Source organism: Malaclemys terrapin, chromosome 8 (genome assembly GCF_027887155.1).
Source record: "Malaclemys terrapin pileata isolate rMalTer1 chromosome 8, rMalTer1.hap1, whole genome shotgun sequence".
NCBI lineage: Eukaryota > Metazoa > Chordata > Testudines > Emydidae > Malaclemys > Malaclemys terrapin.
The window spans coordinates 96579680-96598826 of NC_071512.1; the positions used below are offsets into that span (position 1 = coordinate 96579680).

The 19147-nt window shown below is 40.8% G+C and overlaps 2 protein-coding genes across 4 annotated transcripts in view; one reads left to right on the top strand and one right to left on the bottom strand.

Annotated features, from left to right (window-relative positions):
* The window catches only part of C8A (complement C8 alpha chain), a 42879-nt gene extending 27382 nt beyond the window's left edge, over nucleotides 1-15497 (bottom strand). The window contains exons 1-5 of one of the 2 annotated variants that reach the window (XM_054038047.1): nucleotides 15211-15497; nucleotides 12318-12438; nucleotides 10754-10898; nucleotides 7944-8088; nucleotides 4697-4886 (exon numbers count right to left, since the gene is read on the bottom strand). In XM_054038047.1, the coding sequence (XP_053894022.1) occupies nucleotides 4697-4886; nucleotides 7944-8088; nucleotides 10754-10898; nucleotides 12318-12438; nucleotides 15211-15461 (852 nt within the window). In that variant the 5' untranslated portion in view covers nucleotides 15462-15497. The remainder of the gene's footprint in view (nucleotides 1-4696; nucleotides 4887-7943; nucleotides 8089-10753; nucleotides 10899-12317; nucleotides 12439-15210) is intronic. The other variant, XM_054038048.1, reaches the window with a different exon arrangement.
* Nucleotides 15498-17074: 1577 nt separating this feature from the next.
* FYB2 (FYN binding protein 2) overlaps nucleotides 17075-19147 on the top strand; it is a 70698-nt gene continuing 68625 nt past the window's right edge. For both annotated transcript variants that reach the window (XM_054038044.1, XM_054038046.1), the window contains exon 1: nucleotides 17075-17118. In XM_054038044.1, the coding sequence (XP_053894019.1) occupies nucleotides 17107-17118 (12 nt within the window). In that variant the 5' untranslated portion in view covers nucleotides 17075-17106. The remainder of the gene's footprint in view (nucleotides 17119-19147) is intronic.

Here is a 19147-nt window from a genome sequence, read left to right on the forward strand (position 1 = left end):
TTTGCCAAACTTTAATTGTTTTGGCTGAAATTTTCCCAGGTGGTGCCTAATTCAAGCTGAATATTTTCTGGAAAATATAATAAAAAATGGTTCACCTGTTTCTGAGAATAAGGTTAGGGGGGAAATATATTTTTGTTTTTGCCCACAATAAAAATGTTCTTTGAACCACTCTAGTTCCCCTATATTTGAGAGCAGTGACTTGAAATTTGGTTTGGTGGTGGCCTTTGTGTTAGGGATGTGCCTTTTGCCAAATCTGACAAAATTTGACCAAGTTATGAATCTTTGAAAAATCACAGTTCACACATGCTCACTAGAGATTGCTTAGATTTTTAGCAATTAAAATCTAAGCAGATTCCATCCTCAGGGAGCATGCTCAAGCCCTGACAGCTCCTAGAGTGACTAGAGTGAGCGTGCACCTGAACACGGGCCTCCCCGGGGCTACAGGGGCTCAGATGGACTTTTGCTGTAAGTGCTGCTCCTAGCTGCTCTACACTGGGCACTGGAACTAAGAGCAGGGAGCCTGTCTCTCTTAGCCCTGGTCTACACTGGCAGGGGGATCGATCTAAGTTACGCAACATCAGCTACATGAATAATGTAGCTGAAGTCAACGTACTTAGCTCTACTCACCGTGGTGTCTTCACTGTGGTGAGTCAACTTCTGCCGCTCCCCCATCGACTATGCCTGTGCCTCTCGCCGAGCTGGAGTACAGGAGTCAACGGGAGAGGGCTCAGGGGTCAATTTATCGTATCTAGACTAGATGTGATAAATCGATCCCCACTGGCTCGATCGCTGCCTGCTGATCCAGTGGGTAGTGTAGACATACCCTTAGACTCTCAGAATGGTCAAAAAGCTGGACCGGGGAGGGGGAAAATGAATGGATTGGGACGAGATGTCTGGGGGAGAGAAATTAGAACTTGTTGGGCAAGGAAATTGCAACTAAGAGCAGAAAGGGAAGCTGGGACTGAGTGTCGGGGGAGGGGGCGGAGAGGAAGGCGGGGTAGAGGGAGTAGAAATTGGGACTAGTTGGGCAAGGAAACTGGGACTGGAAGTCAGATCGGGGAGTGGGAGCTGGTGAGGGAAACAGGAAGAGGATGTCAGTTGTTGGTGGTGTGAGGGATATGGAAATTGGATGAGTAGCTGGGAGGAGGGGGAAGACTGGGATTGGCTGGATAAAGAGACTCGCACTAGGAAAGGAGAGGGGAGACTAGTGTTGAGAACTGACAGCTGCAACTGAAATCAATGAGCGCTGTGCTTTGACCACATGAACTGCCCTATAATGCTAAGAACTCTGAAAAATTAGATCCTCCTCAGCTCAAAATTTGTGGATTTTAATCTCAGTACCTCAACCCCATCTCTAAAATGGGGATACTACCCCTCTCACAGGGATGTTGTGAAGATAAATTAATAGATGTCTGTGAAGCACTCAAATACTGTAGGGATGAGTGCCATAGAAAAGGCCATGAGGAAATTAATAATTCTTTCTTCAGAGCAGATAATAGGAAATTAATAATTCTTTCTTTCTTTTTGAATAGTATGCAGTGAATAAACCCCTCGAGGTTGGGGCACAGATTGAACAAGGAGCAAACACAAAATATTGAATAGGTGCTTGTTAAGTGAGCACCGTCCATCCTGTGCACTGAATTTTCCATCCTGTGGAAAATACAGTATCTGACCACGAAATTATAAATTGCAGCATAATGTTAACACACAAGAGGGCCAAATTAAGATTGCACAGGCAACCTTAGTTCTGGCTTCCTTGACTTTTTAGTGCTTGACTTTGCAATCTTAAAATTCTTTTACTTTTTTTGTAGTTCATACAGTGCATAACATTTTACTGAAAGCAACACGTCTCTGCATGGAATAGCTTGCCATCTTGAGGGGCATACAGAGAAAATACAGTTTGGGAACGTTATGATGAAGTAGCATATTTACAGTTGTGTAAGGCATTTAACTTTGGTACTGCACAACATTTTGATTAAAAAACTAGAATGACACAATTAATCCACTTAATGTTTGCCGTGTTGAAAGTGGGATACGTCTCTAAATATAATTGCAAATGGGGAAATCATCATCTAATAGGTGTTTTTTTTTCTCTTGGGGGTCCTGCAGGTTCTTGGCCCTAAATATTTAAAATGTTTATCAATGACTTGGAAGAAAACATGAAGTCATTACTGTTAAAGTTTGCAGATGACCCACAGATCGGGGGAGTGGTAAATAACAAATAGAACTGGTCACTGATACAGAGCCATCTAGATTGCTTGATAAGCTGGGATCTGGCAAACAATATGCCTTTCAATATGGCCAAAATCAAAATCCATACATCTAGGCCCAAAAGATACAGGCCATATTTACAGGATGGACTCTATCTTGGCAAGCAGTGACTGAAAAAAGTTGAGTGTCAGGTTGAATAATCAGTTGAACAGAAGCCCGAAGTGCAACACTGTAGCCAAAAGAGCTAATGTAATCCTTGGCTGTATAAACAGCGAATATTGAGAGGAGTAAGGCGGTTGTATTACTTTTGCATTTGGCACTGGTGTGACTACTTCTGAATACTGTGTCCAGTTCTGGTCCATACTTCAGGAAGGATGTTGAAAAATTGGAGGGGGTTCAGTGAAAAGCCTCAAGAATGATTAAAGGATTGGACAACATGCCATATACTGAGAGACTCAAGGAGCTCAATCTCTTTAGTTTATCTAAGAGAAAGTTAGCGGGTGATTGTTATCACAGTTTATATATACCTACATGGGGAACAGAAATTTGATAATAGAAGGTTCTTCAGTCTAGCAGACCAACGTAAAACAAGATCCACTGGCTGGACATTGAAGCTAGACAAATTCACACTGGAAATAAGGTAGAATTTTTTAATAGTGAGGGCAACTAACCATTGGAACAACTTACCAATGGCTCTTCATGACTGCATATGTTTAAGATCTGCTCTAGTTCAAGCACAACAACTGGACTTGAAGCAGGAATGTAATTTAGGGAAGTCCTGCAGGGTGTGTTGTTCAGGTGGTCAGACTAGATCACAATGATCCCTTCTGGCCTTAAAATTTATTAATCTAAAAGTCCATCTCCACTGCAGGAAGAAATGTGTGTTCTGTGGGAATGCACAGTAAAATTTTCAAAATTGACTTAGAAGCTGAAGACCCATTTTCAAACATGGCCTAGGCCAGATTTTCAAAGGTACCTAAAAATGCAGACAGGTCCCTTCTAGGATTTTCAGAAGTTCCTGTGGCGTGGCTATAGAGTTCCTGTTTCTCCACAGTTAACAGACACACTCAGGATAGGTTCCTATGGGTAGCTTACTAAATGGGGGAACTTCCTGGCAAGAGGGTTCTCTAGTAGGTGCTTAAAGCATGGCTTTCTGTGTTTATGACCTCATACTACAGATCCTAAGCAAGTTAGGCACCTAACTCAAAACTATTTCAGTGGGACTTAGGCTTGTGGGCCCATATCCTTAAAGATACTCTGCTTGGCACTGCAATGCCTCACACGTAGGCTGTCTGCCACCCAGCAGAATCTTCAGCCTCAAGCAAGGTGTGCAGGCCCCCCATACAATGAATGGAGAGAGTTCGGCATCGGAAAGGATGGTAAGAAGGTGCTTTTGAAAACCATGCTAGGCTCCGATCTGTATTTTTTAGGTGCTGAAATATCTTTGAAAATCTGGCTCTGAGTGACTTATCCAAGCTCACATAGGAAGTCTGTGGCAGAGCAAAATCTCCATAGTTCTTAGGCTAGTACCCTAACCATTAGATTATCCTTCCTCCCCTAATTATTATTTGTTTTGTGTTAGTGCCTAAAGGTCCCTGCCCCCATGTGCTGGGAAATGTACAAACCGGTAACAAAGAGGCATTCCTTGCCCCAGAGAGTTTAAGAAAGACTATAGCCAACAAGTGGGTATAACAATCTGACAGGAGGAGCACAAGGTAACAGAGATGATTAGGATAAGCAGTGGTCAATGCACGCTAACTGTTAACCATGGCAATGATGACTTTACTCTACAGTGTAGGAAGCTCGAAGCAGGACAGGTGGAATTTTAAAACTCCAGCATTATACAGACAGAGGTGGGGGAGGGAGGTGCCTTACCTCTTCTATGGCACTTGTCATCCAGACTGCAGATCTCAAAGCACTGTAAAAGTGGGCAAGTACCATCATCCCCATTTAACAAATGGGGAAACTGAGGCACAGAGAGGTGACATGACTTGTCCAAGGTCATATAGCTTGTTAATAGCCGAGCTGGGAGCAGAAACCCAGTTCAGTGCCTTGTCCACTCAATGAGAATAAGTAATAGGATTGCTTGGGTGATGCAGCAAGGATCACATTAGTTCCTTCGTGTGTGGGTTTTTAAAATAACTATGTTGTACAAATGTTTATTGTTAACTAGAAGATTGTTGCTTTAAAGACTGGTGGAAAAGGTAGAGTTTGTGGAAGGATTTGAAGGAGACCCTGGTTGAGGGGTACTGGCCCCAAAACATATAGAATTGCCCTAGTAATCTCTTGTATCAAAATGCACAATCTCAGTAAGAGCCCCAGAGCATATGAGGTTGCTCATCCATGAAAGTAGGTCTTCAATGTTATCTTTCTACTGCTTCAAATAACTGTAATATATATCCTGAGAAAATCTACATAACATCTCGAAGGCAAACTTCAGTTCCTAGCGAGAAAATGTTGCTAAATTAACATCTTAAATACTTACTAGAAATTGATATACATGGAAATTGTAGGGTTTTCTAAAATATTTCTCATCATCCCCATAGTACAAACGTTCACATGCAGAGTCATACTTCAATTCCCGCCATTCTCCATTGTAAATGTACTCACACTGGCCTCCATAATACTTAGGATCGTATACAAATTGCATTTCTTCTTGTGTAAGAACATTGTATCTTTAATGAAAAGAGACATCATCCAGAATTTAACAATAGCTTTCTTTGCTATTACAAAAAAATTGCTACCTACCCCCCCCCACACACACTGACTTTACATACATTCTGTTCTCAGACACTGGACTCTACGTTGCTTTGGATAGCAATGACTCAGGATCTTTCGCTTCATAAATGGGAGGTTTTGATTCCACACACCTCCATTTTTGTCTTCTCTTGTGGGAACTAAACTAAAGTGATTTTTCTCTCTGACTAAAAATGAGACAAATAGCCTGTTATTTCAAAGACAGTATCATACAATCATAAGTTAGAGATGGAAGACACTAATGAAATCATCCAGTTCATCTCTCTTCCAATACAACATGGTTCTCTGCAGTTCATTTTCTAGTGTTTGGTCAGGTAGAATTATAAAAATTCCCAAATTATGGTGCTTCCGTAAAGTCCCTTGGGAAATCATTTCACAGCCTCCTAATCCATCTCACTGTCACAAAGTTCTTCCTGATAGTCAAAGTAAATGTTCTGTTTCTTAATTTCATCACTCTTCTGTTAGTTGTTCTCCCATTTACCTATTCCCCCTTGGGTGTTAACACCCTCCATATACTTGTAGACTGCTCTCACTTAGTCAAACTATTCATAGTTGGTTCACTTAGTCTTTCCATATTAGTCATTTCCTCCTGCTCCTTGACCATTTTAGATGTTCTTCTCTCAATTCCCTTCAGTTTGTCAATATCTTTTTGCTAACTTGGTAGCCTGAAATGAAAGTAGAATTAGAAATTCCTCAGAACTGGAAATTCTCTTCAAGAACATAAGAATGGCCATGCTGGGTCAGACTAAAGGTCCATCTAGCCCAGTATTCTGTCTTCCGATAATGGCCAATGCCAGGTGCCCCAGAGGGAATGAACAAAACAGGTAATGATCAAGTGATCTATCCCCTGTCGCCCATTCCCAGCTTCTGGCAAACAGAAGCAAGGGATACCATCCCTGCCCATCTTGGCTAATAGCCTTTGATGGGCCGATCCTCCATGAACTTATCTAATTCTTTTTTGAACCCTGTTATAGTCTTGGCCTTCACAACATCTTCTGGCAAAGAGTTCCACTGACTGTGTTTTGTGAAGAAATATTTCCTTGTTTTTTAAACCTGCTGCCTATTAATTTCATTTGGTGACCCCTAGTTCTTGTGTTATGAGATGCAGTAAATAACACTTCCTTATTTACTTTCTCCACACCAGTCATGATTTTATAGATCTCTATTATATCCCCCCTTAGTTGTCTCTTTTCCAAGCTGAAAAGTCCCAGTCTTATTAATCTGTCCTCATATGGAAGCCGTTCCATACCCCTAATAATTTTTGTTGCCCTTTTCTGAACCTTTTCCAATTCCAATATATCTTTTTTGAGATGTGGTGACCACATCTGCACGCAGTATTCAAGATGTGGGCATACCATGGGTTTATATAGGGGCAATATGATATTTTCTGTCTTATTAGCTATCCCTAATGATACCAAGCATTCTGTTCATTTTTTTGACTGCCGTTGCACATTGACTGGATGTTTTCAGAGAACTATTCATAATGACTCCAAGAACTTTCTTGAGTCATAACAGCTAATTTAGACCCCATCATTATATGTATAGTTGGGATTATGTTTTCCAATGTGCATTACTTTGCATTTATCAACATTGAATTTCATCTGCCATTTTGTTGCCCAGTCACCCAGTTTTGAGAGATCCCTTTATAGCTCTTCACAGTCTGCCTGGGACTTAACTATCTTGAGTAGTTTTGTATCATCTGCAAATTTTGCCACCTCACCATTTACCAAGTTTTCCAGATAATTTATGAATATGTTGAATAGGACTGGTCCCCATACAGACCCCCTGGGGAACACCACTATTTGCCGCTCTCCATTCTGAAAACTGACCATTTATTCCTATCCTTTGTTTCCTAACTTTTAACCAGTCACCAATACATGAGAGGACCTTCCCTCCAATCCCATGACAGCTTACTTTGCTTAAGAGCCTTTAGTGAGGGACCTGGTAAAAGACTTTCTGAAAATCTAAGTACACTGTCTCCAGTGGTTTCCCCCCTTGTCCACAGGCATGTTGATCCCCTCAAAGAATTCTACTAGCTTGGTGAAGCATGATTTTCCTTTACAAAGATACTGAACACTTACTTTTGTGTGCTTTGCAGAGGGAAATATACATTACAGTAGTCTATGACAATGAAAACAAAATAAATATGTGGACTGATAAGCTTTTGATAGACTCCCTTGGAGCCTCTTCCAACCCCCCCCCCCCCCCACCAACCCCATTTAACTCACTGGGAGTCTTTCCACCAACTTCTGCGGCTTTGGATCAAGTGAATGTAGAGTTAAATGATGAATGACCACATTCTCGTACTGTAGCTCCTATTCTCTTTCACATAAGGCTATATATGTATATGTATGTGTGTGTGTGTGTGTGTGTGTGTGTGTGTGTATATGTATAAGTGATGCCATCATAGACAGTTTGCCAACGATACCTGTCTTAGATTCCACTTCTTTCTTACCTAATTCAGTCATAATCAGGGTCTCAGGCTAGGGGGCTGTTTAATTGAGGTGTAGAAGCTTGGGTTGAAGCCTGGGCTCTAGACACTGCCAGGCGAGCCCGAGCCCAAATGTCAACACTGCAATTAAATAGCCCCCTAGCCTGAGCCTTGTGAGACCAAGTTAGCTGACACAGGCCAGCTGCAGGTGTTAACCGCTCTGGGCATGTCTGCACTGCAGTTAAAGTGACTTGTTCAAGCTCACAGAGTGAGTCAGATGCAGAACTTGGATCACATGCCAGGTCTGTTGACTCAAAGTACAGTGCCCTGTCTGCTACAGCATGCTGCCTCCCTTGTTACTCACTGCTGTACCGTTTAGACTTTGAAGTCCTAGGGACAATACTGTCCTTCTGTTTTGTACAGCACCATGCATGCTGTCAGAGCTCAATTAATAGAAAAATGATGCTACTACTGAATAAGAGCAACATAAAAAAGGTAATCCTGGCCTGACTGCAAGAACAGCAAATATAGATTAATTACTTACCCTTGGGCTGCTCTTTCAGACCCAGGAATTGGGTCTAGGTTTTCACAGAGGCTTTCAGTATCTTCATCCTCACAGTTATTCTCATCAGATCCATCTCTACAGTCTGGCTCTCCGTTACATACAAGGTGGCGTTTAATACAGCGACCTGAAGTGTATATGTACATGTATCAGAGGGGTAGCCATGTTCATCTGTATCCACAAAAATGAGGAGTCCGGTGGCACCTTAAAGACTAACAGATTTATTTGGGCATAAGCTTTCATGGGTAAAAAACCCACTTCTTCAGATGCATGGAGTGAAAATTACAGATACAGGCATAAATATACTGGCACATGAAGAGAAGGGAGTTACCTTACAAGTGGGGAACCAGTGTTGACAAGGCCAATTCAGTCAGGGTGGATGTGGTCCACTCCCAATAATTGAGGAGGAGGTGTCAATACCAAGAGAGGGAAAATTGCTTTTGTAGTGAGCCAGCCACTCCCAGTCCCTATTCAAGCCCAAATGAATGGTGTTAAGTTTGCAAATGAATTGTAGCTCTGCAGTTTCTCTTTGAAGTCTGTTTTTGAAGTTTTTGTTGTTGAAGGATGGCTACTTTTAAATCTGTTATTGACTATCCAGGGATATTGAAGTGTTCTCCTACTGGCTTTTGTATGTTACCGTTCCTGATGTCTGATTTGTGTCCATTTATTCTTTTACGTAGAGACTGTCCGGTCTGGCCAATGTACATGACAGAGGGGCATTGCTGGCACATGATGGCATATATCACATTAGTAGATGTGGAGGTGAATGAACCCCTGAGGGTGTGGCTAATGTGGCTGGGTCCTCTGATGGTGTCGCTAGAGTAGATATGGGGACAGAGTAGGCAACGGGGTTTGTTACAGGGATTGGTTCCTGGGTTAGTGTTTCTGTGGTGTGATGTATAGGAGACATCTAAGTGTGGGCAGCCCTGGCTGTGGTAGCAGTATGGCTTGAGCATCCAGGGATCCAGTGACTCAGCTTATCCCCTCAGCAGGATGTTAAGCTGCCATAGGTCACCTGCTTCCCTTCAAGGTGAATTCCCCACTCTGGTTCAAGAGGCCAGCAGGGGTAGGGAGAACTAAGTTACACTTCCCTGTGCCAGAGTCAGTGAATCTTTTCTTAGCTAGCAGGCAAGGTGAACTTGCTGTCTTGTTCACAGAAAACTGCACAGTGGCCACCATTTAAAAAGTCACCATTTGTTAAGTGACCCCCACACTGGCATTTACAATACCCCTATTCATGTACAGGGGAAAGCTTGGTATCACAGAAACCTCTGTGGTCAGGGCTGGCAAATGGTGGCATTATTAAAGGTGACCACTCTATTGTTTTTCATATGTATTACAATGTCTTACCTGCACTGTTCATTCCCTCTGGGGCACCTGACATTGGCCACTGTTGGAAGACAGGATAGTGGGCTAGACGGACCTTTGATCTGACCCAGTCTGTCCGTTCCTATATCTTAGGAAGTCACACTGCCCTCTCACGCTTCCAGGTAGAGATAAGCTATTGCAGTAGTAGAACTACTGTCTTCTGCCTGCAGCAGAGATGGGGCAGGATTCCAGAAGACTAGGCAGGGGGCATATACTCCTTGTGATTCATGGGGCTCCATGCACCCCTTTGAGCAGGAGTTTAGTGGGCCAGCAAGCTGGTGGATCTGTAATCTGCTAGCTATTCTTCACTACAGCGACGGGCAAAAGAGCCACAAGAGTTACTTCAGTGCTTTCTGCTACATCACTATAGCTTGGAAGAAAGGATTATTCCCTCCCTGCATCTACAAATCTTCTTAATGCTTATCTGGGTTACTTGGACCAGGAGTTGGGCCTTATTGCTTAGAGAAAAGCAGAGTTTGAACTTGAAACCATCCTAAAACTTTCCCTTGCAATGTGCAGTGCCACACAACTGTGGAGCCTGGGTTGGACACCTCCTAAGTTCTAAACAATGGATCCACTGTGGGAATCTTGTCAAGTTCATTTTGCGGATGCTCCAGGATGTTAATTATCTAAGATCATATTCCTGAATAGGAACTACAAGAATAAGTAGCTTCTTCAGTTGCTAAGTGAAATTAACTGTCAGGTTAAGGTACAGTTTTGCCTGTTCGAGTTGCAGAAGGTGTTTTGGGAATTTGTTACAATAATTATATTTCAGAAATGAATGTTTGCACGAGGCACAACTTGAGAATACTTGTGCCATTGAAAATGAAGGGACATATCTGCAGTTGGAGTAAATTGGTGTGAAGATCTGGCCCTAGATATGGTGCACATGTTTCCTAATATCTATAATGGTACTGTATACGAGAAAGCAGAACTTGGCACTATTGTGTTGTAAGTAAAAACTATACTGATGCAACCCAATCTTGCAGGGAGAGCCACCTGATCTTCTGATTCTGCTGTAGCTCATGCTGGTAGAAAAATTCTCTGTCAAAACGCTTTTTTGATAGAAAATTGTGGGGTTTTTTGTTTTTTGTTTTTTGACAAAACAAAATTTTCAAGAAAGCTATCTGTTTCCCACAAATTTTAATTTTTCATCAAAAAAAGAACACCTGAAATGAGAGAAGTTGTGATTAAGCCAATATCTGAAATCTGGGCAGACTACACCTCCCACAATGCACCACATCCAGGGACTCATAGGACACATTCCCTTCCCTTACCATGAGGAGACAACATGGTGCATCATGGGAGATGTAATCTAGCCAGAGAATTTGCGCTGAGGAACTGGTCCATTGTTCTCATTATTGACTCTATCTCATCCAGGACCAAACTTCATTTGCTGTTGTTCCCGATAGCATTTCACTCACCTGTCTCCTCACACTGAAAATCTTTTCCACAGCGTTGGCTTGCTGCACATGTTTCTGTCGCTCGGCATGCTGCCTCATCCCAGAGATGACCCGTGCATTTACTCCCTTTAAACTTGGCAGGCTGTAGCAAAGTTCTGTATCTGTACTAAATCACATTAAATAGGCAAAGAAATTGGCCCATTAACAAGAACTTTATATCCAGAAATGATGAGATTTCGATTAAATATTAAGTAGTGGTAAAAACAAATCTCCTTTATAAATTAACCTGTTAGAAAGTGTTTTAATTATTTAGGAATAAATAAATATTACTGCAGCCAGCTATGGAAGTTAAAGGGCTTAGCAAGAATGAAAATAAGGTGAAAGACAATGGGCTGTTTTAAATCTGGTGTATATCCACTGACTTCAGTGGGGTTACTCCTGAGTTACACCTGTCTGAGTTGAACAACACCTACTATTTTGAATTAAACGGCTCTTTTACAGTGGTGGAATAGATTACTTATTAATTTCAACATCATGCAGGTACCGCAGGCCTCTCGGATGGAGTATATGTAAACTTCCCAGCTCTCATCAGGGGGAGGGATAGCTCAGTGGTTTGAGCATTTGCCTGCTAAACCCATGGTTGTGAGTTCAATCCTTGAGGGGGCCACTTAGGGATCTAGGGCAAAAATCAGTACTTGGTCCTGCTAGTGAAGGCAGGGGGCTGGACTCAATGACCCAAGGTCCCTTCCACTCCTAGGAGATAGGATAATTGCACACATTTAACTAATGTTCCTGTTCCATTAGGCCCAATGCCTGGTAAAGTTAGTTAATTTTTCCAAATTCTGGACCTTGTGCCTTTGTTCTATGCCTTTGATGTGGCATTAAGCTTTTCCAGTTACATATGTTTTGTAGTGGAATGTGGTGTGAGCTATAGGAATATCAGATGCAGACAAACAAAAGTCACAACTGAGATCCTGAAAGGCGCACAGCATTTGTGGCTGATTAATGGTGGATGCTGCTCCCTATCAAACTGAACAAAAAGAAAAGGAAGAACAACTCCATTTGGAGTATGGCTCTTCCTTTCCCACTCATATGCTTGACCTCTTGGTTTCCGCCTACAATACAAGTGGGAAATAGAAGTTATGACCAATACTTAATAGTTGTGAAGAAACACGTGAAATGATACAAAAATCAGAGTAAACAGAGCTGATGAACGAATGCTTTTCAAAGTGTTTCTATATCTGAATATTTACATTGAGTCAACAGAAATTCAATGAAAACCCAGCTAGATAAAGAAGAAAACTATTAGCCAAATATTGCGGGCCTGATTCTTCTCTCCTTTGCACCAGTTTTGCACCTTAGTAACACTTTTGGCTAAAATCTAATTATTCCTAATTTACACCAGCGTAAGCAAGAGGAGACTCAGGCCCCGTGTTTCTAATACAAGAGAATGTTTATCATATTTGGATGAGTTTACTGGCTGTTTCAGAAACTATGAATATGCATAATACATACAATTAATCTGTGTACATGCTCATTACAGACCCATCTGAAGATAAGTGAATACATTATGGTTGAGACTTACTTTTTTCTCTTGGCAAGGAAAGCAACCAGTCCATTCTGACCACTGGCTTAGCTGACAGTTCACAGGAGCCGGGGTATTGACATCTCTGCTGGTTCTTCTGAAGAGATTAAATGATACTGGCCTAAGTTTTGGAGCAGAGTTTTAAGAAGAGGTAATAGCTGTGGAGCCAAGCAGCAGGAAAATCATATCCATTTTCCGTACAAGCACAGATTTTAGAGGAAACTAGAAACTTTTGCTGGCGAGAGTTGGATCCAAACCACAGGTGGTATAAATCAGTGTAACTGCACTGAGGGTCATTGAAGCTACACCAGGTTGCACCAGCTAAAAATCTGACCAATAGAATTTGCCAGTGGCAGAAGCAAAAACAGGAACTGGATGTCTTGATCTCCTGTTTCCTGCTCTACCAATAGATTACATCCTTTTCCAGTACGGTGTATGTGATTATGTTTGTTTTTTAACAACACCCATTAAGCTCCTAATTAATAATGGATTATACCCATGTTCTAGAAGATGGTCAGAAACAGAATGCTGGAAATGGAAGAGGAAGCTGATTTGAATTCACACTGAAAATCCAAGTAAAAATAACAAGCAGCATTTTGACCTTGAAGTCTCTTTTGAGGACAATTTGTAAAGGAAAGCATATAATTAATGTGACGGAAATTTTAAGGTGGAGGCTATGAATATAATAGAAACAGAAGATACAGTAGGAGAGGGTATTGCAAACGGATAAGGTGCAACTACTACATTAAGGAAAAAGAAAGCAAAATAATCTGTAGTGAAGTGGAGGAATGGCAAAAATATAAAAGTTTAGAGTGAAATCCACTTTTTGCTTTTCCTCTCACATCTCACCCCAAAATTGTCAAGATAATGTCATTGCAAGTGCATGAACATGGCATTCCAGTGTCAAAATAGAGTTTAAAAACATTAATGGAAATTTGGAAATGATTCTGAAATGCATAGATGGAATGAAACCATGTCAATACAATTCTAAATGTGATTGGGCTAAATTCTACCCTTCCTTATGCCTGTGAAATCCCTTTGCCATGAGTGTATTACACTGGATTTTTATCGGTATAACTGAGAGGAGAATAACAATTCAAATCTCTAAAGCCCAAGGGTCAAATCCTCTTCTGGTATAAATAAGTGAAACTCCACTGAAGTCAACAGAGCTCGGCACATTAACACCAACCAGTAATTTGCCCCAGTGTTTTGATAACACAACCAAACAATATCCGTGTGAGTATATGGAATCCGCTTTATAATTTTACAGTCTAATTTAATGATGCTGTTGAAATGCACTGTACACTACACGACACTCAACAACTATTAAGGCTGAGGCATAGAGGGCCTTGTACAAGACTCCTCACTCACGTCTTACTCAAGGAAAACTCTCATTGTCCTCAAAGGGAGTTTTAGCCACATAAGGAGTAAAAAAAAAAAAAATGCTGTATAAAGTCAGAAATTCAGTGTGCACAAACAATTCTCTGTAGGCCTAATCCAAAGCCCAGTAAAGTGCACGGAAAGACTCTCATTGACTTCAACTTTGGATCAGATCCTCAAAGAAGTTCATACATAGCACCAGTAAAATATTTGTCTCACCACCCACAGCAGTACTTATGAGCATTTGCCCCTCAATCTCACAACTTGTATTTGCATAAAGCAGTGTTTTGTGTTGTGGAGTACTGTACCAAAATATCTGTGTCTGCCTTAGCTCAAAACACATTTTGTGGGTTTATTTCTAACCCTCAGCATGATGATTATTTTGGGCGATTAACTAATGAGCAATCTGTTTTACTTAAGAAACTATGGTCCAAAGAGAAACACTGATCATTAGAGGAGGTACGGGGTACATTAGGGATTCATCGGAAGCTTGAGAAGAGAGAATACTAAATGAAACACACAAGCTCGGCAAAGGAGCCTATGGATACAGATCAGTGTGCTAGATGAAAACACCCTGGATCTGCAGACAAACACCAGAAACCTGAAGACAGAACACTCTGGAAAACATACATGTTCATCCTGACAGTAGCTATATCCTATATCCTTGGTGGCTTTATTCTTCAGCACTTCATAAAGTATTTAATTGGCTCACCTTCACCTAGCTTTTAAAATTTTACCTCTTCATTATTCTGCCTTGTTTGATAAGTTCATCAAACATCAAAAATCTCTGCTTTGTTCACTTTCAAAAGGGATTACCAGAGTAAGCCTTCATAATTAAATGTATCTCTGCCAAGCATTTTTTTTTCTTTCTATGTCCTCCCTGCCTCCATGTTCCAATTATCACTGATACCTTTTTTGAGCCTTCAAAATCATATTTGCCTTTAAAACAAGTTTGTAATTAACAACTGCAGAAAAATCCAATCTTTTTTCTATCATAAAACTGTTTTCTTTAAAGAAATGTCACTTGTTTATTCCTTTTTGAAGCCAAAATGACATTCATAATGAGATATAAAATGGGAAATAAATATAAAGACATATATAATTCCCATTTAATTCATTATTTGAATGTTAAGCAAATCAAATAATGTTGATTAAACATTCAAATCGTAAATATGAAATAATTGTAGTGTTGCAAGCACTACAACTGAAAGCAAAATATTAATTATAAATAAAGCTTGATCGAGGAGATAGCAACTCAAAGTGCACAAATATAGCACAGTAAATTTAAAATAAATGAATATTCTCCCTTAAAAGAATAAAGTACATACAAACAGTGCATATAACAAGAAACGCCAATTACTAGACCATTATTTGGATGATTGCCAATATTCTTTTCTGGTAGCTGTTTATAGATAACAGTGCCCATATGCCTCCATTTGAGACTAAATTGATAGGCTAGCCAGATAGACAGTAATGTAAAGCTGTATCTTAAATTATATGGAGATAGACTTACCTCTGGGAAGGCAATCCTGTTACCGCACTATGTGCTGTTCCTGTATCCTGACATATTAGATAGGCTATCAAGAGAATCAGAGGAGAAACTTCATTCAAGCTCCACCACATTTCTTTTACATATGTAAAAATTTCATAAAAAATAGTTGACAACAAGTTTTTCCTTTGGCTTGGAGACCCTTTGGTTCCAGTGCTGATGGGTAGAATAGAAAAACCTCCAGATTCTGAGCATTGCAGAATACTGTAAATCATTGACAAAAGCACAAATCAAATCACAGGGGCCCAAGATGCATTCTGAAGGTCATTGCCTTTTTTGAAACAAATTCCCAGATATTAGGCAAGGGAATATATTTAACCAAGTTTCTATTTACACATTAAAGTCAAATAAGTCTTATCAGTGAAATGATCATTGGACCAACCTCAGGCACTCTGACTAATTTTGTGGGAGAGGGATTCTGATTTTATTTAATTTTGTAACTTGTATGTAATTTTTTGTTAACTAAAATTAACTGTGGGGAAGTTTGGCAGTATAGCAAATTGAATATTGTAGAATTCTGTTACAGGGAACAAAAAGTGCCATACACTATAAGGAATACAAAAGGTAATGGCAATTCATTTTTCTCCATTGCCTGTCTCAATAAAATAGTTTCCAGAGTCCAAGGATGTGGGTGAGTTATTGCCTGACTCATAATGGCTGTCGGGTTTGCCTATGCAGTCACTGCATCACCGGAATCTAAATCTTTGTTTTCTAAAGTGATCTGGGACGAAAAAGGTGCAGCTGAACTCTAAAATTCTGTTCTGTTCTATATGCTCTGTGAACCCAGCTGTCAAATCTGTCTGCAGCCCAAAGTTCTGATGACCTTTAATATAAATGGCTGCTTTGCACAGTCAAATGACGTCTCCATGAGATTATAGAAGCATTAAAGCTACTTTTTTTTTCTTTCAAGATAACAGATCAGAAACATCCCATATATATTGAAAGTTATTTGTGGAATGTCCCCTAGAAATAAGGCTGGGCTGGTTTGTGCAATCTGGCACATCAACAATGTCTAACTGCTGGGCTTGGTCATTTATTTATTTTATTAGAGGGGGGACTTGATATGGAGAGATTTAAGCAGTAAAGCAATGCACATCCTGTTAGAGGTGAAATTAAAGAAATGCTTTCCAAGGTGTTCTATACCGAAAGTGAGATTATATGTATGTTATGATTCCATTTATAACCGTATGAATTGAACTCGTCTGATCTCTGCTTCTAATTTTTTGAACTTCTTTGCTTGAAATGCTGGCAATGCGTTAGATGGTATAAGTTGTGCGTCTAACTTCAGGAAAGTATCCCCAGAGCTTCAGATTGGGTCAAAACAATGAGCTGGATCAATAGGAATAAAAGAAGACTCTCAAATGGGGGTTAGGCTATGGGCTTGATCCTGTACCTGTTGAAGTCAGTAGAAAAGCTCCCAGTGGTTTCAATGGAAGCTTTGGATCAGGCACTATGTTAATATTTTTATTCCAAATCAATTTTCCCTGAAGTTGAGGTAGTCTGTATTGCCGGCATTTAATTAGAAGCCTTATAACTTTTCATTTAAAGCCCTTGTGTACTTAAAATCAAAGGCAGATTAGCTCAGTGTAAACAAATTTGGTCACACGCGTTCCTTGCTGTTCTGTTCCAGTTGAATAGATTTGGATGGCTCTTGTGTGAATTGCATCTCTACTTTCTTAATGTTTTGCTCAAGCTGCATGAGGGAATCATTCTTTTTCCTCACTGATAACAATATAGTACGGTATTTTGTTTCACTTCAACAGATCTCCAGCTCAGTCATGAATACTACAGTGTCTTATCCACAAGCGCTGGAATTAATTTCTGCATGCAGAAACCATCGATCTTGTAAATATCACCTGAATGCCATATATGGTAAGACAGCTGTATTGAACAATAAGCTTACAAAAGCCCGGGCTTATGGTATAATTATCACACTAACGAACATTAAATTTCTGTGCAGCAATTTAGAACTAGCACTTTTATGGTTACATTTTTTCCTATATTCAAATCTCTTTCACTATAAGGAATCAGATTCTTTGAGAGAACTACCCTTCGCATACTTTTTTTTTTTTCATAGACGTTTTGAGGTACACTGTTTTTAATACTATAAATCTTAATTCCTGAATATGATGCTAATTTAGGACCTTATCCAAAGACCACTGAAGTCCACTTCTTTTCTAGTTCCTATGCCACACTCATCACTGTAGTAACTGCATCCGAAGAAGTGGGCTGTAGTCCACGAAAGCTTATGCTCTAATAAATTTGTTAATCTCTAAGGTGCCACAAGTACTCCTGTTCTTCTTTTTTTGTAGTAACTGAGTGCTTTCCAGTAGTGCATTATGCAATGTGCCTAACATCTGTCACATGTTTGTGTTCTCATTTTCTCCCCAGGAGGAGAATTGTATGCAGTGGAGTGTCTTCCCGTGGTAGGGTTGTGTGGTGTTGTTTTTTGTATGCACGTTGCTATGTATTAATGTTAGAGAAGGCAAAGTCAAATAAATGTGCCTCGCACTTAGAGTGGAAGGTGATGAATTTGTGATGGACCTTAGTTCCTGGGGAGTTCATTCCATAGTCTCAGACTGGACCCCGCGAAAGTTTTACCTTTACCTTCCATGAGATTGAGCTTTACCTTTATTGTTGAGAGTTCCACTGTGCCAGAGGAACAGAGTTGTCAACTGTGGTCTTCATCCCAAAGCTTTAGGTGGCCTTTTAAATATCTTGGGCCCAGGCTATGGAGCACCTTGAAGCTAAGGACTGAGACTTTGAACTTAATTCAATATCCTATGGAAAGCCAGTGTACAGGGTGGAGAACAGGTCTGATGGGCCTGCATGCAGTGAGTCGTCTCTGAGCCTGACAAGTGCTGCTCAGTCATCCCACAGCCTGAGCCTGCTGAGTCGTTCCTAAGCCTGATTATTTGAGGGCTCCATGTCAATCAACCATCACTCAGCCAGTCCACAGGCAAAGGTCTAACCAGTTGACCCCAAGGCCAGGGATATAGACTCCCAAGGAGAGCAGCCATTCCAGTCTGTTCAACGTTGCTACCTCAGAGAGAATATCCCCTGCTGCTTCTGTTCCAGCCCCACCCTGTGCCTGTTCCTGTTCCAACCCCAGGCCCGACTGCTAGGCCGGACCACTGATGCTCCAATCACTAGGCATGACCATCCATTTCTCAGTTTCTGACATCATGATAGCCTGTGTTGTTGAGGAGATATGCTGCAGTGTTCTCTTTTAGTTGGAGTTTCCTAAGCACTGAAGGCTTCATGCCCAGGTATATCGCATTGCAATAGTCCACCCAAGAGGTGACAAAGGTGTGAATAATGTCAGGCTAGGATGCAGTCTCCTAGCCAACTGGAGATGGTAGAAAGTGTTGTTCACAGATGTTGCTATATGAGAGCATAGCCTCAGTGAGGAATCCAAGAGTTCTAAAGTATAGACTATATTGACCAATGTGTGTACCTTCAATGCAAGCAGACTGCACTGTGGCTGCTAACTCTTCAAAAGGCTTTCTTTTGCCCATCACCATCACCTCCGTTTATTTAGGTTCAGCTTCAGCCAACTGTTCTGTCCATGGACTGATCTTGTCCAGTCGCTGGGCCATTTTGGTGGTAGTGGTGTGATTGTATGGATGAAGGATAAGTAGAGCTGTGTCCCCTCTACATTTTGCTGGTACTTGATTCCAGTTGCCTGATCATTTTCTCTAGTGGTTGCGTATAGCTATTGAAAAGGACCAGAAAGAATTGATCTCTATGGGATTCAACAAGTGAGGAGTCTAATAGTGGAGGTATAGTTCTCCATTGACTTCAATGGGCTTTGGTTCATGCCCACAGTATGTGATCCATCCAAGCATATGTTTAACTTTAAAGACATGAATAGTCCTTTTCATGCAACGGGACTTCTTGC